Source organism: Choloepus didactylus, chromosome 15 (genome assembly GCF_015220235.1).
Source record: "Choloepus didactylus isolate mChoDid1 chromosome 15, mChoDid1.pri, whole genome shotgun sequence".
Classification (NCBI taxonomy): domain Eukaryota; kingdom Metazoa; phylum Chordata; class Mammalia; order Pilosa; family Megalonychidae; genus Choloepus; species Choloepus didactylus.
The window spans coordinates 67878998-67903947 of record NC_051321.1 but is presented as its reverse complement, the minus strand read 5'-3'; the positions used below and the strand labels follow the sequence as shown (position 1 = coordinate 67903947).

General features: G+C 57.6%; 1 protein-coding gene across 2 annotated transcripts in view; it reads right to left on the bottom strand.

The window, feature by feature from the left end:
• Window positions 1–646: 646 nt before the first annotated feature.
• Window positions 647–24950, bottom strand: part of UNC5B (unc-5 netrin receptor B) — an 80402-nt gene continuing 56098 nt past the window's right edge. Inside the window, exons 2-17 of one of the 2 annotated variants that reach the window (XM_037804682.1) lie at window positions 19867–20091; window positions 16240–16383; window positions 15662–15765; window positions 14216–14396; window positions 13450–13617; window positions 12450–12614; window positions 12202–12234; window positions 10043–10237; window positions 9357–9746; window positions 8661–8748; window positions 7702–7870; window positions 7337–7570; window positions 5257–5406; window positions 4373–4537; window positions 3489–3670; window positions 647–1506 (exon numbers count right to left, since the gene is read on the bottom strand). In XM_037804682.1, coding sequence (XP_037660610.1) covers window positions 1341–1506; window positions 3489–3670; window positions 4373–4537; window positions 5257–5406; window positions 7337–7570; window positions 7702–7870; window positions 8661–8748; window positions 9357–9746; window positions 10043–10237; window positions 12202–12234; window positions 12450–12614; window positions 13450–13617; window positions 14216–14396; window positions 15662–15765; window positions 16240–16383; window positions 19867–20091 — 2759 coding nt within the window. In that variant the 3' untranslated portion in view covers window positions 647–1340. The remainder of the gene's footprint in view (window positions 1507–3488; window positions 3671–4372; window positions 4538–5256; window positions 5407–7336; window positions 7571–7701; window positions 7871–8660; window positions 8749–9356; window positions 9747–10042; window positions 10238–12201; window positions 12235–12449; window positions 12615–13449; window positions 13618–14215; window positions 14397–15661; window positions 15766–16239; window positions 16384–19866; window positions 20092–24950) is intronic. The other variant, XM_037804683.1, reaches the window with a different exon arrangement.

Sequence of the window (24950 nt, the reverse complement as noted above, 5' to 3'; positions counted from 1 at the left end):
GCTCCCAAGGCCTCTTCTTAAGCCATCCCTCCTGTTTCACAGGGGGAGAAACTGAGTCTGGGAAGGGTGGATTCTGGATTCCTGGGCACCTGAGAGTGCCAACCTGTCCCGGCCCAGGCGGTCTAGAGGCTGCAGGGAGAGTGCCATGGCTGGACCCCATCGGGGACCCCGCTCCCACTTCTTACCTCTGCCTGAGCCCCACTCCCGGTTCCCTCTTTCCTCTCCAGCAGTCTCCAGACCACGACAGGAAACATTCCCCTTCACCCAGAGCTGGCCGGGCCTGCCTGCCTCTCCCGCCTCAGACTTCTTGGTGTGGATTCCCTGGAGCCCCCCAGGGGAGCTGAGGGGCGTCTGCTGGGGTGGCAGGAGGGAGGCCCCACTCCAGCCCGGTGCATCCCACCCCACAGGGCTCCTTAGCCTCTGCTTAAGATTCTAGAGGGAAATGGTACCACGGCTAAAGCCTGGTCTGACCTACTCCCTGTGCAACTGGGAAAAATGGGGCCTTGTGGAATTTAGTCCAAAACAGATTCATCAGAAGCAAAGTGTTCCCTAGTCCGTCACACACACACACACACACACACACACACACACACACACACACGCATGCACCCACACAAGACCTGGCCAGAGCCATGAGCACACCCACTCAGCTACTCAAGAAAAGAGTTTTCTATTTTTGTGCGTGTGTTTTTCATTTTCTTTTTTTTTTCTTAAAAAGGACATATCCAAATATCTGGATAATAAAGCATTTGCGTTTCCTAAGAAACTGGGTTTTTTCTTTTCCCTTGTGGTTTCGGTGTTTTTCTTCTTCTCTGAGCCTTACTAGCGGTCTGAAGCTTTCTTTTTTTCTTTTTTTCCTTTTCCTTTTCTTTTTTTCTTTTGGACAGGAGAAAGCAGTTTGTCTGAATTGTCCTTGACTCTTCAAAGAGTCAAGTGGCGTGAAAGGAGAAGGGGCTTAAGGGAGCAAGGAGGAATCAGTAACTGAGGGAGAAAATGAGGAACAAAACGTGACCCAGAAGTCCCGGGGCTGAGGGTGGGGGTGTGGAGTGGAGGCAGGGCCACCTCCTGTGCTCCCTAACTGTCCCCTGTCCCCGTCCCTGCACAGAGGGCCCACCCAGGAGAGAGAGGCAGGGGGTGGAGGAGGACCCCTCGGTCCCTGCAACACCGAGTTCATGGATTTATCTAAGGCTGGTCGTGGTCTGGGGCCTGGGGCAGGGGGAGGAGGAGGAGGAGAGGGCAGCTCTGGCTGTGAGCTCCTGGGCGGCAGGGGCCGACTGTCCGCATCAGGAGGCTGCCCCAGGCCTCCTGCCGGTCCCCAGCAGCCCGCGGTTCAGGGCGGCTCAGCAGTCCCCTTCTGTGGCCACGGCCACCAGCATCTCACTCTTGCCCATCTCCTCCAAGGCACTCGCCAGGCTGTTGAGGTCCCCGTCATCCTGCTGCAGAGCTTCCCAGAGGTCCAGGATCACCCCCGTGGGGCTCGCTTTGGTGGCAAAGTAGTTCAGGTACCTGCCAGAGGGAGGGAGGGGTGCATTGGGGTCCTGGGGGGTGGAGGCAGTGCCAGAGATGGGAAAACACTGTAGGCTCCGGGGCCACCCAGTCCTGGGTCTGAGCCCCAGGCTGAGTGGCCCTGGGCAAGTCACTGTACCTCTCTGAGCCTCAGTCTGCTCATCTCTAAAATGGGAACGATGCCATTCCCCTCCCACAGGCAGACAGGACCCAAGATCATATAGAGTAAGGGTCTAGCATGGTCTCCAACACTGCCCTGTCTTGTCCACCATCATTATTCACCATTGTCATCCTTATTACTATTGAGGCACCCTGGCACCGGGAGAGACCACCCCCCAGCCCCAGCACTCCCTTCTCTCCTCCCCCCTTTGTTTCTTGCCTGACCCCATCCTCTGAATTCTGATAGCAGGGACAGAGCCTTAGATGCCTTTGTAAATCCCACCATTTCTAGAAAGGGGTCTTGCACATGGCATCTACTCAATAAGGTTCCCTTAACAGTTAATTTTTCAGCAAGCGTAACATAATGCTGTTCTCACTACTGTTATAGTCAGCTAGCATTTCAAATTCTCAAGAAGAATTTTAGCGCCAAGTTGTATGCTTTAACTCAACAAGCACCTGCAGTGCCTGCTCTGTCCTGCGTGCTGCTCCACCTAGCTGGTATCCCGGCTTTGTCCCAGGAGACAGGCAGTCGAGGGTTATTCTCACGTAACGGGACAAGGGCAGGGCTTGGAGAGCAGAGCAGCCTCCCAGCCTGCCTGGCTCGTGGGACAGTGCTCTGACCCAAAGGGGCAGGTTTCTCAGCCTTACATGCCCAAACCTGAGCTCCGGAGCTCCACCCCAGCACCCAACCCCGCCCCCACCCCGCAGGGCAACTCCAAGGGCATTAAAAGGCTTGCACAGCCCTGCGAGGTCCAAGGTCCGCCTGTCAGCTCTCTGACCTCATCCGCCCCATCCCGCTTGCTCACTCCACTCCGCCCACGTGGCGTCAAAGGGCTCCTGCCTCGGGGCCTTTGAACCGGCCACTCCCTCTGCCTGGAGCCCTCCCCTAGCTATTTGCTCCATGTTCCCTTCTCCGTGAGGATATCCCTGGCCTCCCACTCTCTTGTCCGGGCTGTTCTCCATCTGACACACTCCACACTGTACAGATGGGTCTTGACCATTGTCTGTCTCCCTCCCCTGGAATGTAACCTCCTCGGGACCGGGGTTTCCTGGTTTCTGTTGTTTGTTCCCTGCAGGATCCTCCGTGCTAGACCAGGGCCTGGCACACAGCAAGCACTGAACTAATAACTCCTGGATGAACGTCTGCTCAGATGGATCCAGCTCTGGGCACCCGAACCACGAGCAAGAGGATCTTGGGGAGAACAACTGGGACTCCTCAGCCTGGAGAGGCCATGGAAATAAAGACAACAGGGGCCCCGGACACCAGAGGGGCTGACTGTAAACCACAGAGTGTCCAGCGTGAGCTCTCAGAAACCAGAGGATGCAAATGGGAGGCTTGTGGGCCACATGTGGACAGCTGGGGGATTTTTCCTTGGCTTGCAGTATTAATTTTTTTAAATTAGCCATTAATGTTAAGAATTGGTAGATTTTACACAAAAATCCAGATTTCTGACTTCTGTGAAAATGAGGTCTAGCAACACTGAGCCCGCTTCCTGCCTAGCAATAATCCTCAGGGACTGAGCAGTGGACGCTGCTTCCGGGCAGGGCAGAGGCACTCCTCACCTGGGTGCCCCCACCCCCAACAGCCCTCCCAGGCAGTGCACCCCCTTTCCTGCCCAGTAGGCTTTGAATTATGTGCCCCCCCCTCCCATCCAACCAGATGAAGAAAGGGAGAACCAGAGAGGAGACAGCCTCGATCGCAGCCAGTCAGAAGCCTGGGTGGGATCTAGTTCCAGCTGTAGGCTGCTTGCCCCCCTGCCGGGCCCTGAGGGTGGAAGGTGGCAGGGGTAGGGGCTGAGGTTGGGGGTGGGGTGGACACTCACCGGTCCATGGAAAGCTTCTGCGCCAACAGCCGCCAGTCGTTGCCCCGCGAGTTGGGGGCGTCGAGGCTGTTGCAGATCTTCTGGCGGATGGACAGTGGGATCTTGAAGGCGTAGGGCCCCAACTGGGTGGTGACAGCACTGCTGGGGGCTGAGCAGAGGGCGTCCAGGGAGCCGGCAGCCGTCTGGAAGGGCGGGGGGAAAGGGTGAAGGGTGCAGAGGGCTCCTGGGGACGGCTCTGGGCATCCGGCCCCTCGAGCCTTCCTGCTCTGGGACTATGAGCTCATCGAGGCTCTGAATCACCCTTACCAGTTGCTCAAAGGCCTTCTTCCCTGGCAGGTCAGCTCCGGGGTCAAGGGCTCATCCTAACGGACCCCCAGCCCTAGGGTTGTCTGCCGCAGCCACGTGGTTTCAAAGTCATAAAGGGCCGTAAACATAGTGGAACCCACACATACCCTTTTACACGTGTGGGAAACAGAGTCTAGACAAGGGATGTGACAAGTGAGTGGCAGGGCCAAGTCTAGAACCGCATCCAGTGTTCTTTTCCCTGCAGCCCCAGAAGGGCGCACAGCATTCTCACCCTGGCTTGCCTGGGGTTTGTAAACCTCAGTCTGCACGGAGAAGGGTTGAGAGCTGTGCCGACCTGAGTTCCCCGTGACCACGGGGACACTTGCCTCCCCCCCACCCCCAAACCTGCTCTCTCATCTGCCAGCTGGGGGTCAGCCTATCATCTCCCTGGTGGCTGTGAAGATGTAAATGACCCAGCACATCCAGACCCACGAGCGGCCCCGTCAGTGGTGGCTGCTACCAAAGGGTGGCTGAGGGCCCGGTCAGACGCGGGAGGTGATGGCATTTGCACCCAGGTGAGGCTGGGGCTGGGTCCTCACCTCTGCCAGCACGGTGTGCAGCTGGACTATCTGGCCCTCCCCCTCCACCTGTCGCACACAGATCTTGCAGGTGAGCTCGGTGGAGGCCAGGCTGTGCCTCTCCAGCGTGAAGGTGCAGTGCAGGCCCTTCTGGCTGCCGCTCCAGATGTGACAGAAGGGGATCTCCTGGGGTGGGAGGTGAGGATGTCAGGGCTGTGGAGCTGAGGCACCTTCCTGCACCCTGCCCTGCCTGCCCTGCCCTCCCGGGGAATGGGGGCAGCATGGGGGAAGGGGTCAGTCTCAGGAAGGGCCTGGAACCCTGGGGGGTGGAGAGGCTCAGCCTAGGCCTTGCAACCAGATGGGTAGAGGAAAAACAGCTGGTCACAGACCCTCAGGCTGGCTGGCTGGGCCTGTGTCAGGCTCTTGGTTCCTGAAGGGAGCAGAGAAAGGGGGTGTGTGGGAGAGGAGAGGCACAAGTCTGAAGGCTGAGTGTGCATGTGTGCACACTGGGCCAAGAAGTGTGTCTGGGCTGGGAAGGCCTTGTGGATTCAATGGTGACACACGGCTGGGTGGGGCCGAGGGCCCGACTGGCCAGGTGTGGACACCTGATAGAAAGGAAGGCTTCAAGGATGACGCATATGGGGATTTGTGCACAGGACCAATGTGCGAGTGACAGGGGATGGGGTGGTGGGAATGCAGCGTGGCTGTCCGTGGCACTGGGAGCATGGAGAGTGGGAAGGATGGAGACAGAGAGAGAAAGAGGCACCAGGGAGGGCAAGGCTGAAGGACAGAGGGAGGAGGCAGGGGCCAGGCCGGGGGGAGGTGGGGGAGATTGGCTTTCCCTGGCCAGTCCCCTGAGTGCTGCCCCCACTTCCAACCCTCCTGCTCCTCAGCCCAGCCCTCACCTGGTACTTAGCCAGCAGCTTGCTCCTCCAGTGGGCATGGGGGATGTCATGCAGGGAGAGGCGTAGGTTGTGGTAACTGTCCTTAAACAGCAGGGGTTTCGGCTCCTCCACCAGGTAGCCACCCAGGGTCCGCTCCATCTCTAGCACCTCCTGTGGACCAGAAGGAATGGGAAGAAAGAGCCCATTACACTTGGCAAATTAGCCCTTTCCCCATGCAAAGTGGAAGGGAAGTGGGTGGGTGGGCGGGCAGGGAGGGTAAGCTGAGGCAGGCAGAGGGAACTGGCTGTATCATTAAGGGCTGGGTCCCATGTGAGCACAGAGCTGGACATTTGTTAGATGTCATAGAAAGCTTATATTGTGTACAGAGAGAAGAATGGACAGACAGATGAGTGAGTGGACAGATAGTTGGACAGATGGATGGATAAGTGGATTCAGGAATGACTTGGATGGCTAGATGGACAGATGGATGGATGGACGGGTGGGTGGATGGATGGACAGAAGGAAAGATAAATGGATGGATGGGTGATAGTGGGCACTTGTACTGTTGGCTGAATGGGTGTTATGGATAGATAAATGGAAAGCTGAAAGGATGGGTGTTGGATGGATGGATAAATGGGTAGATGGGGGCTGAAGAAACAGAATAAACAAAGAATGCCACGTGGCAGCTTCTCTCTTGTCCCTCACTTGATCTCTACTCTTTTCTCTGGCCAACTCTGGACATTATTCACTGTCCCAGGACCAAGAGATCAGTTCCCAGGAGCCTCCAACCCCATTATGGGCCTCCTGGAATTTCAGGTCAGCTCCGTCCCAGCCGGAGGTGCTCCCTCTCCCTCCAGGACTTTTCACCCGTGTTGCGTCAGCCTGCAACCTACGAGTCTGAGACAAGTCACAAGGTACTGGGTGACAAGGGAGCTGGAAGGGACCACAGAGCTTGGAAGAGGGCGGGTCACGTGGCCTCAGGAAGGAGTAGGTGGAAGGATGGAGAAGGGATGGGGTTTAAATAGGGCTAAGCCTTTGTACCCTCCAGTGTTAAGCTAGGATGAGACTGAGGTTCTGGGAACTGGGGGAGAGGGCTGGGATGGAAGGCACAGGGGCTTTGAAGCTGGGGGGCACCATGTGACTATCTCTGGACATCTCAGGCTCTACAGGTTACAAAACAGTCACCTTCCTTCCCTCCGTGCCCTGAACCACTCTCACCTGCCATGGCCCCTCCCTCACTCAGAGGCACCACTGTCCATTCTTTAGCTTAAGCCAGGAACATGGTTGCTGGCCCTGACCTCTGTCTGTGTCTCCCCTCCATCAGTCACGGGTTCTATCCATTCTACCGACCAAGCACACAGCATCTGGCATCTGCTCTTTGCTGTGGTCCCTGTGCAACGCTTCGGGTCCACCCAGCTTTCCTCCTGGCAGCTCTGCCTCTCATCTACCCACCCCTGCAGCACAGCCACAGGGATCTTTTTAAAGAGCACCTAAGACAGGTCTCTTCCGGTTCTACCCTCTTCCCATTGGATAGATTCCTAAACCTTAGCACAGCTCACAAGGCTCCAGCCCCACCACTCTCCCTCCTGCCCACACTCTCACACCCCCTGTGGGCGTCGGACACCTGGAACTGCACACCTGCCCTTGCTCCGCTGCTCTGCCTGCTGCAATCCCCTTACCCTGCTCTGTCTGCAACTCCTGCCTGCCCTTTGGGTCCCAGGTCCAAGGCCAGCTCTGCTGTGAAGCCATCCTGGACTGCCTCCCGACCAACCCAGCCCTGCAAGAACCCTGGTCTGCGGCTTCCTCAGCGCCCCATGGAGACCTCCATCAGAGCCCTCTGTGATCCCGTCTGCTGCCCACCTCTAGACCGGAGCTTGGTGAGGGCAGGAACTGAGCCCCAGTCATCTCTGTATCCCAGGGGTCTGATGCCATTTCCATGTTTGTGAATGAATGAGGCTGATGGTGGAGGAAGGGTGACTGGAAGGTACCACGAGCCTGGGGAGGGGGATGCTGGAAGGGACCATGCAGCTGGCTAGTGGGGGGGTCATGCAACCACAGCCTGCCGAGGTTGTACGGGCACCTGTGGCCTGGCCCTCCCTACCTTTAGTGCCACAGGTGTGTCCTCCAGGCAGTAGACCCTGAGGCTGTACTCCAGAGAGGTGCAGAGGGCAGGGGCGAAGATGGCCAGCTGGAGCCGCTTGACCGCCGAGTGGGAATAGGACTCGCCCACGAACACATAGGTGCCCAGCTGGTCCAACAGGATGTGGCAGGACCTGGCTTCCAGCTGGCAGTAGCAGGGGGTGTTCAGCGTCTCCTCGTCCAGGGTCACCACCTCCTGCAGGGGGGAGAGGGGGTGGGGGGACGGGTCACAGGCAAGCCCCTGGAGGGGTCCATACAAGTTCCCTGCTCCCTGGGGTCTTGGTACCGGTGCGCCAGGTGCCTGCTCCCACAGCCTGGGCTCCTCACCTCCCAGTGGCCCTGGTGGGCCTGGGTCTTGAGCTGGAAGATCCAGTCACCGGCACTGACCTCGGCGCAGTGGGGCACGGTGAGGATGACGGGGTGGCACAGCAGGAGGCCCGTGGGCCCGCAGGTCACCGAGGGGCTCAATACTGTCTGGGTCCCTTCCGACAGTGGGCTGTGGGCAGGGCAGAGGGCAGGAGGGGGGCAGAGAGGGGAGCTCAGCAAGGGCATGGTGAGATGGAGGGCAGGGCCCCCAATCCCCAGAGACCAAGGGGGTGGGTGGAAGAGAGGCGAGATGTCACAGACCTCGAGGTTGTTTCCAGATACCTGCTGTTACACAGCAACATTCTTGCAGCCAAACCTCTGCTGACATTTGCAAAGGTGCTGCGCCCAGGATGTCCCCGATAAGTATTGCGAAACTACCCTCCAGAGAGCGGGTACCAATTTACACTCCCGTCAACATGCCACCTTGCAAATTTGTTAAGCAAAAAAAATCCTCCCAATATCTCATGGCTGATTTAATTAGCATGTCTTTGACTATAAATGAGGTCGAATGTTTTCTCATAACCTAATGGGCCGTTGTGTGTGTGTGTGTGTGAGCAAGAGACAGCAAGCCAGTGAGAAAGAATTGGTTGTTCTTTGCTACTGAGATGTGAATTTTTTTTTCTTATTGGTCTGTAAAATCTATTTATATAGTAAGGATATTAGGCTTCTGTCACTTGTTGCCAGTTTGCCATTTGCCTTTTGGTTTTGTGATTCGTTATGGCAGTTCTGAGGACATGGTAAGATCTATTGGCAGTTTCCTTTGAGGACTTCCCCTGGTCCCTGGATCACGCTTAGAAGGGGAGAGGGTACCCTGGGAGCCCAAGGCGGGCAGGCTTATGCGAGGGGTGAGAGAATGCTGAGCAGCAGGGAGAGAGGAGAGAAGGGTGCAGGTTCCGGGTGGGGCTGGGGTCGCTACTCACAGGGTGTTTTCTGCCTTGTTGATGAGGAGGTACATCTCGTAGAACTTGCCCTGGGGAATGGCTCCACTGGGTACCAGCAGGCTGACCCCTAGGGGGAGAGGGAGGTCAGCAGGGAGGGGCTGGAGGGAGTCCAAGTGCTTAGGAGAGCGGGTAATGGGGGGTTGGCCCCCAGCTTGGGGCAGGGAGAGGAAGACGCCTCCTAAGTTCTAGGTGGTCAGCAGCTGGGTTGTGGGGGGAGGGTCTGGGGCCAGGGAGAGGCCAGGCCACTGGTCACAGCTGGCCTGTCCAGCAACAGGAGCCACCGGCATTTCCCTGGGAGGGGAGATGGGCCATGAGTTGGATTTGAAGGCCCTAGCTCCAGCTGCATCCCTCGCTCGCTGTGTGATGCTGGGAAGCTGTAAAGCACTGGAAATGAGCACCCTGCCCTTCCCGGCCCCTAGAGCCTAGGGCAGCCCTCTGTGGGCTTGTTGCAGGGTGTTCCCACCTAACTAAGATGAAGAAACTGAGGCTTACAGTGGCTGGTCCCAGGCTGCCCTGTTCCTGTGAAGGGCAGAGGCAGGCCTAAACTCAGGTCTCTCATTCAGGCCTCTCTTTTTCATAGTCACTTATTCCCCCAGGCCTTTTTCCCCATCTGTGAATACAGTGTCAGGGCTGTCCCGAAATGGTGTGCTGACGGGCAAGCAGGCAGGGGCCCACCTGTGCCGGGGATGCTGAGCCTCCCGCCCAGGCAGCCAAACGTGCCACTGACACTGCTCCCCGGGTCTCGGGGCAGGCCCAGGAGCTGCTGGGAGCCAAGGCTGGCACTGCGCAGGTGCAGGAAGTGGGCGTCACGGGCGAAATCACCAGGGTATGTGCCAGGCGGCAGGACCTCCAGCAGGTCAGCCCCATCAGGCAGTCTCGACCCGGAGCCTGTGGTGCCGGAGCTGTAGACCTTGATCTTGAGGCTGGGCAGGGGGTCCAGCAGGGGCGAGTTGGTCATGGGAATCTTGTCGGCCGAGTCTTGCAGGGCATACATGGGCCCGCGGTAGACACCGGCACTGGCGGTCAGGTCCGGAGGCACAGGTGGGTGCAGGAGCTGTGGGTTGTCTGCAGGAAAGGGGCTACGGTCAGGCCTGGCCCCATTCCCTGCTCCTGCCAGGGCCCTCATGTTGCAAAATCCCACCCAGCTGACAAAATCCCCAAATGCCACCTCCTGCACAAAGCCTTCCACGATTTCTCCAGGCTGGTTTACTCCCTTCCTTCCCTGCATTTCTCAAATCCATACTCATCCACAGTTATTTCTAGAAAAATCTCTGACCTGGGAGGGTTCTTGTCTGGCCGGCTGCCACGCCCCTCTGAGCGTCCCACCCCCACCCACCACCCAGGCATCCTCGGGTCCTTACTTGGCCTTGCAGTCTTGAAGTTGACCGGGTGGAAGCCACCAGTGAGGGCAGCGGACGAGTCGGTGATGTCAGAGTCGACGTCACGGCAGCTGCGGCGGTACACCACCACCCCCACCACCATGAGGACCACTACGACCACGAAGATGGACACGACGAGGCCCGCATACAGTGCCACGTCCCCTGAGGCCTCCAGGACTGCAGGGACAGGAGGGGCACATGAGGGGCAGGGCAGGGACCCAGGCCCTGGAGGAGCCAGCAGGACCTAGGGGACCCCAAGGCCTCGGACAGAGCACCTGATGCAGGCAGGGCTTGTACAGCGGGTCTAGCAGACCGAGTGCTGGACTGGCTGACCCGAGGCAAGCCTTGGATCCTCTCTGAACTTCAGTCTCCTTGTCAATAAAACCCCTGCCCCTCTTCCCTCCCAGTGTGGCAATGACAAGCAAACAAACACAAGCAATGGCCTCAAGGTGCATCCATGGGTCATGTTTTCCAGCATGATCATTCCCAGGAGCCAACTCATGGTTTGCTGCTGAGTAGGAGACAGGAACCTGTGGCTCAGTCCCTGGGGCCACCCAGCTTGTCCTGCCAGAGCTGGGATCGAAACCTACACAGCCTCACTCCTATCCTGCAGCAAGTTCCATAGGACCAAAGGTCCCAGCTCCCAGAAATCTTTGCAAGAGGCCATTCTAGATCTCTTCTTCCATTCCATGCTCAGAGAGTGGGAGGAGGAGGCAGATGGTGGGCAGGAGGAGTGGAGTGAGATGCACAGCGATGGGGTGGAGAGGAGGTGAGCAGATGAGGGGGGCAAGGAATGGGGGTCAGGGAACCAACCCACGGCTATACCTCTCTCTCCCCAGCAGGCTGGAGGCACCCAGCTCTGGGTGGGGAGCAGAGCAGGCTGCTGTGCAGCTGGATATAACTGCAGACAGCCAGGCAGAAAGGTGCTAAGGTCAGAGAGGTAGGGTCTAAAGTAAGGCTGTCCAATAGAACTTTCTATGATGATGGAAACAGTCTGTATCTGTGCTGTCCAAGAAGACAGCCAAGGGCTCCATGTGCATTTTGAGCAGCTGGCATGTGGCTGGTGAGACTGAGGAGCTGAGGTTTAAAATTTTATTTTGTTTTAATTAATTTAAATATAAATTTAACTAGACACACGTGACTGGTGGCCACCATTATGGACAGCTCAGGTAGAGCAAGATGGCAGCAGCTCCAGGAAGCACCTGTCCACCCCCTCTCCTTCCTGAGGGGCCCTTGGAGAGGCAGCCTCTGCTCCCTGTCTGAATTCCTCCCAGCCCCCCTCCCTAGAGGTGAGTCTGAGCCTTGTGGCAAAGCCTGGGCCTGGCTTTCAGCCCTGGAACTCTGCCCATGTCTGTGACCCAACTGGGGCCCCTCTGGCTGTCCTCAGCTGCCTCATTCTTGGGCTCCCCAGAGGACCCCGACTCCCAGGAGAGCATCCAGAGACACCCTCCCAGGGCTGGGCTCCCACCTCTTGGGGGGGGTCTCCTGGCTCAGCAGGGAAACAGTCCTGGGGGAGGCTCTGTCTCTGCAGCTCCCTGCTAACCACTGGGGGCCATGTGCCTGGTGATTTACAATCTCTAATTACTCACCAGTCTGGCCCCCCAGTGAGCCAGGCCGAGGGCCCCACTGCTGATTTTATGATTCTGGAATTATTTGGAAATTGTTTAATTAACACAGGCCAATCTGCCGACATAGCTTTACTGCTCTGGTGTTACTGCAGCTGCAGCGCAGCCCCTGGGGGCTGGAGGACGAGCCCCCCGGGGGCTGACACAGGGCAGCAGATGCCTGGAGAACTTGGGATGGCTTTGGTGTGGCTGCTGGGGCCACAGTGAGGGATGCTGGGGGTGGGCCGGGGTGGGACTAGCCCTGTCCCAGAAAGGAATACTCAGGGCATGGGGCTAAAGGCACTACTTGGGCCACAAAGATACATGGGTTCAGATTCTGGCTCTGCTACGTCCAAGCTGGGTCATTCGAGAGTAAGATCTGCCTATCTGCTGTGAGGGAGGACACGGAGACACGCATCCCTGGGGGTGGGGACACAAGCAACTCTCCCTGCCCTGAGTCCCATGCCCTCGAAAAGCCAGCCCAGGAGAACCAGGGATCCCACCGAGGAAAGAGAACAGCCATGAAATGGGACTTACGGTGGCTTTTGGGGTCGCTTAGAGTTTTCTTATCTGTCGGGGAAATAAAGGGAAAGACGATGACACAGGTGACAGGTAAAGGTGGCAGAGAAGGTGAGGAGGGAAATGGTGGAGATGAGCTGATGGATGTGGGGGGCAGGAAGAGGCTGAGGGGCTGCCCCACAGCACAGGCTCTGAGGTTGGGGGTGGGAGGGGGACCCTCACCAGGCTGCGGAGCCCCCACCCCGCCCTGCCCTCCCGCAACTCACTCTGCATGCACAGCCCATCTGTGCAGTTCTTGGAGTCGAGCAGCGTCCCGCTGCAGTCACGGCCCCCGTTCTGGGGTGGGGGCGCCATGCACTCACGGCTGCGCCAGTGGGCACACTCGGTGCTGCAGGCCGACCACTTGCTCCACTCGGTCCACGCTCCGTCTACTGCAGGAGCCACGGCACGTGCCCCATGGGAACGCAGGCATGCACATGGACACAGGCAGACGTGTGTACACGGACACATGCACACACATGGTTATGCATGCAGAACACAGTAATGCAACACACACACACACGCACACATTCCATGGCAGTGAAAGAGGAACCCAACACACATACATCCCACCCAGGGAAATCCATGAGGTAGCCACACAACCCCGTGCCAGGTGGACAAAGAGAACCCAAAGGCCCCACACAGATATAGCCCGATGCACAATTATACACCCAGGGCCACAAATCCAGGGTAAAAAGGGCACACCATTTGTACAAACACACAATCAGAGGGAAAGGAGCAGAGCCAAGGTAAGGTGAACAGATGGAGACACAGAGAATGAGACAAAGACAAAAAGAGAAGAAGACCGTTATAGTATTAGGGTCTGCGGCCTGGGTGTGTCCCACGTTCATATGCAGGAGCACAGGCTCCCGCTGACCCTGGGCAGCTGTGGGACCCTGGCCTGGGGGGCAGAAGAGACCCAGCTGGGGGTCAGGGAGAGGAGACCACCCCTCCGACTGCCACTCAGAGCCTCTGTGTCTGCCTCTACCTCTCCAATAGCCCCGGGCAGGGCCTGGGTTGGGGCCAGGACTGAACAAGAGGTCAGAGGTCACAGCATGCCATCCAGCCTGGGCAGCCAGCTGAGGGGCCCCTGGACAAGCCCTCTCTGCTCTCTATGATGGGGAGATAATGGCCATCCTGACTCTGGCATATGCTGCAGGAGGTGGAGATAGGAGTTGGGGTGGGGCTGGGTGTGGGCAGGGAACACCCCTGGCCAGTCGCACTCACCTGGGCACACGGTGGTGCAGGCAGTCTTCTGGAAGGCCTGGCCCTCGCAGAAGGCTCCTCCATTGAGCGGGGCAGGGTTGGTGCAGGTCCGGGTGCGCTTCTGCCAGCCGCGGCCACAGCGGTTGGAACACGGTGACCACTCTGCCCAGCTGGACCAGCCGCCGTTCACTGCAGGTTGGTAGTTGTCACCCGGCTGGCCTGGCCCTGGGACCCTCTGTCCCCCAAGCCCCATCCCAGGGTGCTGACTCAGCCCCTCCACTCAAGCCAGGCCCTGCCTAGTTAGACCCTTCCTGCCTCGGATGCCGACGGGCTGACCTGGGCAGTTTTTGTCTATGCCCTGCCCCCATTGTGCAATGGTGGTCAGAGGGACTGGATGTGGAACTGGACCTGGGACCCCCAAATGGCGTTCTTTCTACACCCCTCCAAAGTCGTCTCACCCATGGCTCTGCTGCTTCTACCCACAGGGCCTGAGGGGGCAGCAGCGAGCAGCTTACAGCTCTGGGCAGCTGTCACTCACTCTGCTAGGACAATAGGCTTGGGTGGGGTGGGGTGGGGTACTGACTCTGAGAGAAGGCAGCGGGCCTAGAGAAGAGGGCAGTGCTCCTGGCTGGGGACTCAGGAGAGCCTGATCTGGCCACTTAGTTTGCTGTGTGACCTTGGTCAAGCCTCCTTCCCTCTCTGGGCCTTATCTTCCCCACCTGTTCAGGAGACATGGACAGCCCCAGGGCTCTCTCCCCTCAGCCCCCCCGCCTCTGCCTGCCCGCACCATAGACGATGACCGTGGCGGTGGTGCTCCGGCGCTTGGCCACGATGTTCTTGGCCACGCAGGTGTAGTTGGCTGTGTCTGACAGGCGGGCCTGGCGGATGATGAGGTTGTGGTCGATGGTGAGCAGGAAGTTGGTGTCCTGGGTGGGATCGATGACGTCCTCATTCTTGAGCCACTCCACCTGCAGGAGGGGGTTGGTGGAGGTGGCGGTGAGGGCCCTGTGCTTGCTCACCTGGCATCCTGGGCCCACTGTGAAGGGGAAGGGGCGCGTATAACCATAAACAGAAGCAGTTCTGTCCACATCCACCCTACAATGGCCCAGCGAGACTAGGCTGACTTGGGCCAGGCCCTGGGCTAATGGCTGTACGTAGCAGAGCGGTTAAGGGCCCCACTGACCAGCGGTGCAGTCTCAGGCAGTGACTTAACCTCATCCCCTGCACAGTGGGAATTTAATGGCATCCACCCCACAGAGCTGTGTGAGGATGAAGTGAGTGAGCACATGGAAAGTGCTAGAAAAGTGCAGGCCCACGGCCAACATAAGTACAGGTCAGCTTGCAGGACATGCCTCTAGCACTTACTCTTTCCCAGCTCCCTTAGGCAGGTGAGAGGCCTGGCAGAGTGACGGAGACCATGATCCCTACGTCTGGGATCATGCCACTGCGTCTGGGATCATGCCACTTCATCATGCCACTTCAATCCGCCACTTGCCAGCTGGGTCCCTCTGGGTGACTACTTCACTCTCCCAGTGCTGCCTTCCCCGGCTGTGGGGTGGGGTGCTGATGGCCCCCCAGCAGGCTCGCTGGAAGACCCCTGATGATGTGTGCCAAGTGCCCGGCCACATGGGAGCCTGACAGGTGGCAGCTATCACATATCATGTTTGCCTGGGCCCATTTTCCAGATGAGGGGTGGACTGGGGGAGGTGAAGGGATTAGTGCAAGGTTTGGGGGCCACATAGGACTGACCCTGAGCTGGCAACCCAGGGTCCTGTCTTCCCTAATCCCTGTTCTAGAGGAGACCCCAGCCAGCAAAAGCTGAGACACTCCCCCAAGCCCTGCCCTGACTCCTGGACCACCGTGGGAGAGGAACATGTCTGGGACATGGGGAGGGGTGTTGAGAGGGGTCAGAAGACCATGTGGGGAGGGGAGGGGAGCGCACACATGGACCATACATTATGGGTTCCCTTGGCTCCCATAAAGCTGGGGCCTTGGGTTCTGGGTGGGGCAGGGGAGATGGAGTTTTCAGCCCATGGGCTTTCCCCTTGCACGAGCCTGGGCCTGGGGCCTGCCCGAGGAGTCCTGGGGTTCTTGGCCTGCTCTGCCCCTGTCCTCCTGAGGGTTCCCTGTCCAAGCCTTGACCTCTCAACCTGGGCAGCGTGGAGGGCTCTGGGAGGCTGTGACTTGGTGCCTGGCCTCCCCCAGCTGTAGCATACCCCACGTCCCTGCTCACCTCAGCCACAGGCACCCCTTCTGGCGGGCGGCACTGCAGGAGGACTTCATGGTCCAGGGGGACCTCCTTGCCCAGAGGCTCCTGATCGAAGTTCTTGCGCAGGTCTGGAAGAGGGGAGAGGGTCCCGCGGCTCGGTCAGATGCCCGTAGGGAAGGTCCCGGCGGCAGCCGAACTGGAGCCTGAAGTGCCCTCTCTAGCCACTAGGCGGCAGTGCACACCAAGGGAACAGCTTGGGGGGCCACCTGCCTCCACCTGGGGAATTGCCTCTTCTTTCAAAGGAGGGGCCTCACCAGGTGGCGCTGGGGAACAGGTTTCCTCTCTGACTCTGGGACCCTCAGCCCATAGTGGGCCAGGAGGGATGAGGAAGCTGACAGCTTCATTATACGGAAGCAGGTGAACGAGGAGGATTAGAAATCCTGGGGTCAGAAGTGGCAGATGTGGATCTAGGAGCCGCTGTCTGACCTGGCACGCGTGTGCCCTGATGCCCACTCTGTGGCCATCTCCATGCAGGGATGGTGGCGTTCCCTCTCCAGGACCACGGGGAAGGGGGATGGGCCCGGGGGGTGGGGAGTCCGTACAGGCGATGCGGACGTAGGCCCGGCGGCTCTTGGTGGTGCCCGCGGAGCTCCAGGCCACACACTGGCACCAGTAATCCTCCAGCCCGAACAGCTCCTCCACCTGCTGCCGAGACACCTCGATCTGCACCTCTCGCACCCGCAGGCCTGGGTAGGGGGGAGACGCTGTCAGTGGGTGGGTCTGAGGGTACGAGGCACAGGGGCTGGACTCTGACACCTCTCTCCCTTCCATCCTCAAGTCTGCCGGCTCTCCTGCCAAAGTGTGGCTCAGTTTCCATCCATTTCTCTCCTCTTCACTGACTCCACCCTGACCGAGCTGCCATTACTGCCGGCCTGGGGCAATGCGAAGGCTTTCTGACGCAAGCACTCTGAGCCCTCCAATCTGTCTAACCCCAATGCAAGCACCCTGCGCTTTCCAAAAAGCACACAGTGTACATCACCCCTTGGTTATGCACAAACCTCCAGGGCCCGCGTGATCCAGCTCCCTCCAGCAGCATCCTGCCTGCGCCTGCCCTCCCCAGGCTCCTCCAGCCACAGGGCCACTGCACCAGCCATCCCCCTGCCTGGAATCAGTCTCGTCCCCTTTGCCTGGTGGACTTTTTGAGTCACTTCCTCCCCAGGCTCTGCCCTACCTCCATTGGCTCCCAGAGCACAGCTGGGCACTAGGGCTGCGGTGACTGGTGCCTGACCCAGCACTGACCATTATCTGGAACTGTATTATTTAATGACGTGTTAACATGTTAACTGTCATCTCCTGCAGGAGAATGAGAGAAGGTGGGGCTTCGAAATGCTCACTGCTGTGGCTCTAGGCCTGGCACAGAAAAGGAGCTCAAATAAGGGATCAGGTGGCAGAGGTGACATTAGCCTTCCCCAGCCACCGCTCAGGAGCCTGTGGGGTTGGAGCTGCAGGGAGGCCCCTCTTCCTAGGAGAACCCCCCCCCCAACTGCTTCCTGTCTCAGAATTCCTAAAGCGGTTCCTCCTTGCCCATTGCATCCTCTCACAGCTTCACATGGCAAAATTCCTTGAGGGCAGGGCTATGGGTTGTATACACAAGGGTTGTGTGGCCCGGTGGTTAAATGTAGGGCAGGGCAGGATGGGAAGGCTGGCCCCATCACCACTCCCCAGCTGTGTGATCTTTACTAAGTTTCTTAGCCTCTCTGGGCTTCATAGTAAAAGACTCAGGGTCAGCGCTAAATAAGCCATGCAGATTACTCTGCCACAGCACGCAGCCCAGGCTGGACACAAATCCACTCTGGCTGAGCTTTTGGGTCTCACTTGACCCCTTCCTTTTACATTTGGAGAAAGTGAGGAGAGGATAGGTGATCTCCAAGTCCCACAGCAGGTTACCAGCAGAGCCGAGATCAGCCCTCAGGTGTCCTCCCAGGTGGGAGCTCTGTCTGCTAATGCAGGCCGTCTCTCCAGACCTTACCCAACGACATTATTACCTTCACTCTCCTGGACGTGGGGAGGGGTGGGGATCCTTGCTCTGGGAGCCCAAACAATGCGGACAACTCAATTCTGACCAAGGGAGCTAAATGGGGGTTTTGCCACTGGGGGAGCACTAGGAGGGAAGGAGCTGCTTTAGGGGTGGTGGCTCTGCCCACTTGCAGCGGCTGCCTGGAGAGCCGGGTCCACGTGTGCAGCTGCCACTTCACAGGCCTTATTTATCAGGCTGTGGGCCTGGAAGTAGGTTCCTTTCAGGTGGGTCATCCATCCAAGAAGGGTTAAGTAGCACCTGACCAGGGGGAGAGAGGGAAAACCAGCCCCCAGAGAGGCTGGACACCCTCTCGAGGGCCACTGGGCAGGCAGGGAGGTGCAGAGAGGGGGAGGAGGAAGCCCGTGGCCCCGCCCGGCAGCTGAGTGGCAGAAGGTCCCTGGGCCAGGATGCCAGGGCTGGGCTGCCCACCCAGGACCTCACAGAAGCAGTGGGTGGGGCCCGTCCCACCCCCTCCCGGGCCCACGGCTGCTCATGCTCTACTTTCATGGCCTCAGAGAGCGCAGGGAGGGCCAGGGGAGAGGGCGCCAGGCCACAGTGGGACCCGGCTTGTCCACTATTTGCAGCTGATGGGGACACAGTGCCCCAATTTCTAGGGCTGGCAGCCTGTGTGCTGGTGGCAGGGGAGTAAAAGTCATGCCGTCACTATTACTAATGATGGCAGTGTCCCTGAGGAGCCCAGCAGAGCACGGTGTCTTCCCACTCTGCCCGGACCCCCGGCCACTGACTTCTGGTCCAGGCCAGAGGGGCTCGGGAGGACAGAGAAGGAAGGACAGGTTGTGAGAGAAAGAGCGAGGCCAAGAAAAACCCATGAAGAGGAGGAGGAAACGGGCGTTCCCCGACCACCTGGAAGTGCTGCAAGGCACCATGTGTCCGTCCTCACCAGGACCTTCTGATGACACCCCCGGTTTACAAACAGAGCTCAGAGAGGTTGAGCAACTTCCCCACTGTCACACAGCGCGGGGGCAACTGGGATTTGTTTTCAAGCCTGGGTGGTTCTGCAATCTGTGCACTGCTCACAGCAAAACAGACAGAGGGAAAAAGTGGAGGAAGGAAAAGGAAAAGGGTGCAAGGGAGAGCAGGAGAGTGTCCGGGGAGAGACATGGCGAGGGAGGGAATGAGAGAATGAGAGTGAGACAGACAGAGCAGACAGGGATTAGAAAGGAGAGGCAGGAAAGAGAGAAGGAAAGAAGAGAAGCTGAAAAGAAGGGAAAAGAAAAGGATTAAGAAAGAGCAAGAAGCAAAGAGATGGTTAAATAAAACAAACAGAAAACGAGGAAGTCTTCCGGGTCTGGGAGCCCCCCTTGGGGTGGGCGTCCCCCTTAGCCTGGGGTCAGCTGTTGCTACCCTCTTCAGGTGACAAGGAGCAGCTGGCCCCACCTCCCTGCCCTAAGCTCTGGCAAAGGCCTTTGGCCCCTGGGGCTCCTGCACTATAAACTGGGGTCTGGAGACACTAAGTCCCCCAGTTAGGCTGGAGATATGAGGGGCCCCAGGGCTCTGTCTCCCCCACTCCCGGGGGCACCCAGGGCTCCACACCCACCTCAGGAGGGAGGGGATCCCGGTTTCCCAAATTCCAGCCTCTCTCTTTTTCTCCCTCAGGATTTGGGCTACATCCCAGCACCACTGTTTTGAGTAGGTACTTCATATTATTTACCATTTTTTTTTAGCCTGAAACAATTTATTTTTATAAAAGAAATGTATCACTATAGTGAATGGAAATATTCATTCCATTCACTTCCCATATCACTTTCCACAAACAAAAGGGAACTGTAAAAATAACGATGGTATTGAGCTCTGGACAGCTGCCCTCGGGCGCCAGGGCTGTGAGCTGCGCCGGCTCCCCGCTGTGAGACGGCAGGAGCGGGGTCTGGGAGGTTCCGGAACCACAGCCCCCCATGGCACTGGCTCCTGACGTGGCAGGATTGACAGGAAACGGGAAGGGACACGGCCGTTCAGCGGGGTCGTGCTATTGAACGCAGGGGCCGGTGAGCACCTGAAGTAGGGTGGGGCAGGCGAGCAGCAGGTGGGAAACCCGGTCCCGGAGGGGACCCCGAGGCCGGGCGCCGTGGCTGCGTGAAGCCCCCCGGAGCCCGCGGCGGCGCCCACCCCGGGGCCCAGGAGCAGCGGGGCTCACCGGTGGCCGCGTCCAGGCCCTCGTGCGTGACGTGGTCGCTCTGGCTGACCCACTCGCCGTTGCACTTGAAGTAGATCTGCGTGGCAGGCGCGGCGCGGCAGCGCAGCTCCACCGGCTTGTTCTTCACGATGTAGGCGTCCTGCGGCTCCTGGGGGAAGTGGGGCAGCGGCTCGGCCGGCGCCGACGGGAAGGGGTCCGGGAGCACCTCGCCGCCTGGGTCAGGGCCTGCGGCAGGGGCGAGGGGCCGGGTGAGGGGCCGGGTGGGGGGCGGAGAGGCCTCGGACGCAAGGGGCAGCCAGAGACCCTCCTGAAGCCCTTCCTGTGGCCTGGGAGAGGACTGGCACTCTCACAGCCTCAGTTTCCCCATCCCACCCTGCTTTTTTAAAAAAATTCAGTTTTATTGAGATATATTCACATACCCTACAGTCATCCACGGTGTACAATCAACTGATCATAGTACCATCATATAGCTGTGCATTCATCACACCAATATATTTTTCGAATATCTTCCTTATACCAGGAAAAGTAACAAGAATAAAAAATAAAAGTAAAAAAGAACACCCAAATCATGCCCCCCACACTATTTTTCATTTAGTTTTTGTCCCAATTTTTCTACTCATCCATCCATACACTGAATAAAGGGAGTGTGATCCACAAGGTTTTCACAATCACACTGTCACCCTTTATAAGCTACATTATTAGACAATCATCTTCAAGAGTCCAGACTACTGGGTTGCAGTTTGATAGTTTCAGGTATTTACTTCTAGCTATTCTGATGCATTAAAACCTAAAAGGATTATCTATGCAGTGCGGAAGAATGTGCACCAGAGTGACCTCTTGACTCCATTTGGAATCTCTTAGCCACTGAAACTTTGTTGTTTCGTTGCCCACCCTGCTTTTAAAAGGCTGGGAGAGGGCTTTGGAGCCAGGCCTAGCTCTGTGATGCTGTGTGATTCTCCTTCTTCACAGATGGAGAAATCAGGCTGGCCCAGAAAGGTGAGCCCACCTGTCAGGGCAAGGGCACCCTCTGGCCCTCCCCAGTGTCCACAGCACTGGCCCTGCCTCGTTCTAGCTTCCCATGGTGATGCCACAAGATGTGGAGGGCTGGAAACAGGGCTGAGACTGGAGTGCAAACCAGGCCAGCTCAGCCCTGAAACTACCGCTGCCCTTTGCAGCCCAGGCAGCCAGACTGTTGGAAGTGGGGAGAAGAGCCAGGGCACCCAGGGACACGGGGTGGGTGGGGTGGGGGCAGCTGCACCAGGCCTGGGTTCCCTGGTGCTCAGCCCGTCTGCAGGCCTCCTCCTCCAGGAAGCCCAAGGCCTCCACGGAGGGCCAGGGAAAGAGCAGCCTCCACCCAGAGCCTCCCTCCTCTGTGGCTCTGACCCACCCCTTGGCCTCTTTCCCCCTCAGCCAAATCCACTGCTGTGCCCCGTGGCAGTCTTTCCCCACCCACTGCCCCCGTGCAAAGGGGCAGAGTGGAAACCAGGGCCCGCCTGCCTCCCTGGAAAGAACATTGCTTCAGGCGGTGAGACAAACAGGAAGGGAGCTGGGCCACCAGCGCAGGGCTAAAAGGGAGGGGAACCAGCCAGGCCAGGCGTTTACAATCCACTTAGGAAAAGTGACTTTCTAAAGCCAAACTATTGGGTGGGTGGCAGGGACAAGTGTGTGTGGGGGTGTCCTCTGCTCACCGCTCCAGAGGAAACAACGAATTAAGCGGTGGGGGTGGGGGTGCCAACCGGTGCCTGAGGCCTTGAGTGGGGCTGGGGTGGTGGGGCTGGGTGGTCTCCGGGACCCCAGGAGCCACAGTGAGGCACTCTTGGCTCTAGAGAGCCCCCAGTTTTCCAGGATGAATGAAAGGTATCTGACCTGCCCAAACTGTACTCCATGTTTTCTCTTTGCTGACCAGCAGCCCCAGTTAGGACCTGGGTGGCCTCGGTGGCAACTGAGAAAATGTGAGGATTATCACCGGCTCTGGGCTCTGAGTCCTGGCATGGTGTGTGTGCATGTGTGTGCACGTGCATGTGTGCGTGTGTAACCTGGGGCAGCAACGTGGGGTGTGAATCCAGCTCCATCCTGCATGGGAACCCCTTAACTTCGAGCCTCGATCCTTCACCTGGGAACTCTGAAGTAGGCAGGGAGGTGACTGCTTGTTCTCCCTTCCTGGGCTGTTCTGAGGATTACATGAGACAAACACTCATGAGTGCACAGGACGGGGCCTGGCAAATAGTGGGTACACGTTGCTGCATCAAAACCGCAGCTAATGCTGACTGCCCGCATGAGGCACTATGTTTTTGCTACTTTGCACAGTTAACTTCTCTAATTTTTGCAACAGCTCTGTAAGGTATGTTATGTTACTGTCCCCATTTTGTAGATGGGGAAACTGAGGTCCAGAGAGGTTAGGTAACCTGCTCAAGGTCACACAGCTAGCAAGAGACAGAGCCAAAGTTTGAAGCCCAAAGCAGACTACAGAGCTGAGGATGGTGCCCAGGACTTCACACTGTCACCTGAATAAGTTCCTAACACTCAGTTTCCCCACACCTGAGGCTCACAATTGCACCCTGCTGCTGGCTGGGATTCTACAGCTTATGGGGCCTCCCTCATCAGAGGGTTGGCAGGGCTGGAACTGTCCTCTTTTCAAAGCCGAGGAACCTGAAGATCATCTGGACAGTTACTGAGCAGTCACTCCAAGAACAGCACCGAGGATTCTCGGGGCCAGGCCAAGGCTCCCCTGCAGCTCCGTCCCTCTGCCAGGCAGGGAAATATGTTTGCAGCAGCCAAATCAGCCACCCCCTGGGGTCTGAAGCCTGGGGAGCTGGTGGAGGGATGCCACATGATGACCTGGTCCCAGCCCAGGGAGCTGAGCTTCAGTCTTCCACTGGTCTCAGAGCTGGTCACCGTGCCCACCTGGAGGTCTCCCTGCCAAACCTGGCAGCTCTGGGGAGTACAGGGTGGAGCCAGGAGGGCTGCTGGGCAGTGAAGGGCCCACCAAGCACCTTGCTGCCCACCCCCTACCAACATCCTCTTCAGTCTCCACCCACAGGGGTGAGGCAGGGCTCGGGCTTTAGACTGTAACACCCCTGGGTGGGGATCAGCCACCTGCTGGCCTCAGGCACATCTGTGAAATGGGGGTGAAGGGCCTCCCTCCGGGGCAGCAGTTACCAAAGTGCACAGGAGCCCACGGCACCTGATTCATGCTTGCCCCACCTTCCATCCACCCCACGCCCCAGCCCAGAAGAGGGCTGCTCAGCTCTCTGCGGCACCATGGGCTGTATTTATGACTTCGGTTTATAACACTAATGAGACTCATTTATAAAGCAGGAGTCGACATCAGAGGTCCTTCACTGCAGAGGGCCCTGCGTCGGGCAGCCCGCCCCTCCCCTCAGCCCCGGCACCACGATCCTTGACTGGCTTTAGCAGGAACACGGCCTTGAGCGTACAATTTTGTGCCTCTAGTTGTGGCAGCCCGGGTGGCTCTAGATGGAGCTGTTGCCCCCATGCCAACGTCCCCACACCCAGATTTCCTGGAGGCAGGTGCTGCCAGGAGATGAGGAAGAGGAACCGAAGACAGACCCAAGACTCCTCCCTGGAAGAGTCCCAGGTGGGCTCTGGTGGCCAGCACTCAGTAGGTGCTCACTGAAATCAAATTCCATAAATGGCAGGTGGGGAGAGGGTGTGTGCTAAGGCCTGTGTGTTAGCTGAGTGAAGCCTTCTACCCTAGCCAGCTGGACATTCCCCCTCTTCTCCTTACATAGATGAGGAAACTGAGCCTCAGAGAGGCTTAGCAACTTGCCCAAGGCCACACAGCTAGCAGGAGGCCGAGCCTCCCCCTGCCTGAAAGAGACTCGTCAGATGTTGGGTCAAATAAGCCAGGCCCTGCTGGCACCAGCTTGGAAAGAGAAAAAAAGCAGAGCCAAGGGTTCCTGGCTGCTTACTCAGCCAGGCCCTGTTCAGAGAGCGTTTCACATTAACTCATTCAACCCCTCAATAGCCCTACTAGAGGTTCTCAAATTCTGGTGGTCCTTTGTGTCTGTGTAATTTTTTTATGGCATCCCACAGCTCAGATAAATACCTAATTGTTCTGTTTATTAAGTAGTTAGGTCCAAACAGCTCATTATTTGTATAATAATAAACATGAATTGAAAGAAAAACTAGTATTTTTGTTTCACACCCAAGTAACCACAATTACTTACTAATGGGATGTGTGCACCTGTCGGGCACTACACAGCTTCTTAAACCTTGGAATCTGATTCGGCACCACCACCCTCATTTCCTGCCCCAACATTGTTTGTTTCTTGGTACTTGGAAATGCCAAAAACCAGCTTTGCAGAGATATGATGTCATCTGAAGGAAAGGAGCATGATGTGATGTTGAAATCGTGAGCCACCCTGAGCTAGCAGTCCATGTGATATCTGCGAGCTGTCCAGAATGGCCATGCATCCCTTGAAAATTGAAAATATCCTGCAGCACTCTTTGCAGTACCTCAGCACACAGTTTGGGAACCACAGCTCCATGAGTTAAGTACTATTATCATCCCCATACTACAGATAAGGAAACTGAGATGAGGGTGGTTAAGTAACTTACACATTCTGTGAAGCCAGTAAGCAGCAGAGCTGGGGAGCAAATCTGGGGAGTCTGATCCCTGAATCTGCCTTCTGAACTCCCTGCTGAAGTGAGAATTGGCATTTATGTCCACTGTGGGCTGGGCGTTTCAGATATTTCACCTTGTTTACTCCTCACAACTCCCAAGCTGGGGAGTATTTTCCCATTTTACAGATGAAGACACAGAGCATTGAGGGAATCGGCCGGGGTCACCTCAACAGTGGGAAGAGACAAAGCTTTGGAGTCAGCTCTCTGTTGCTTTCCACTCAGTCGCTTGCTGTCTCCCTGGCTTCAATACAGCTCTCCCCGCCCAGGCTCCATCTTGCCCAAGGACAGCATAATAATCAAGAAAAACTCCCCTGAGAGGATCTTCCTGCTGGCAGGAAAATTTTCCATATAAAGTGTTTTTTTTCTAACAGAATTCATTTGGACCTATAGTTGCAAAAATGCAACCTGCCTTTAAGGCTTTATACAAGCATAGTCCA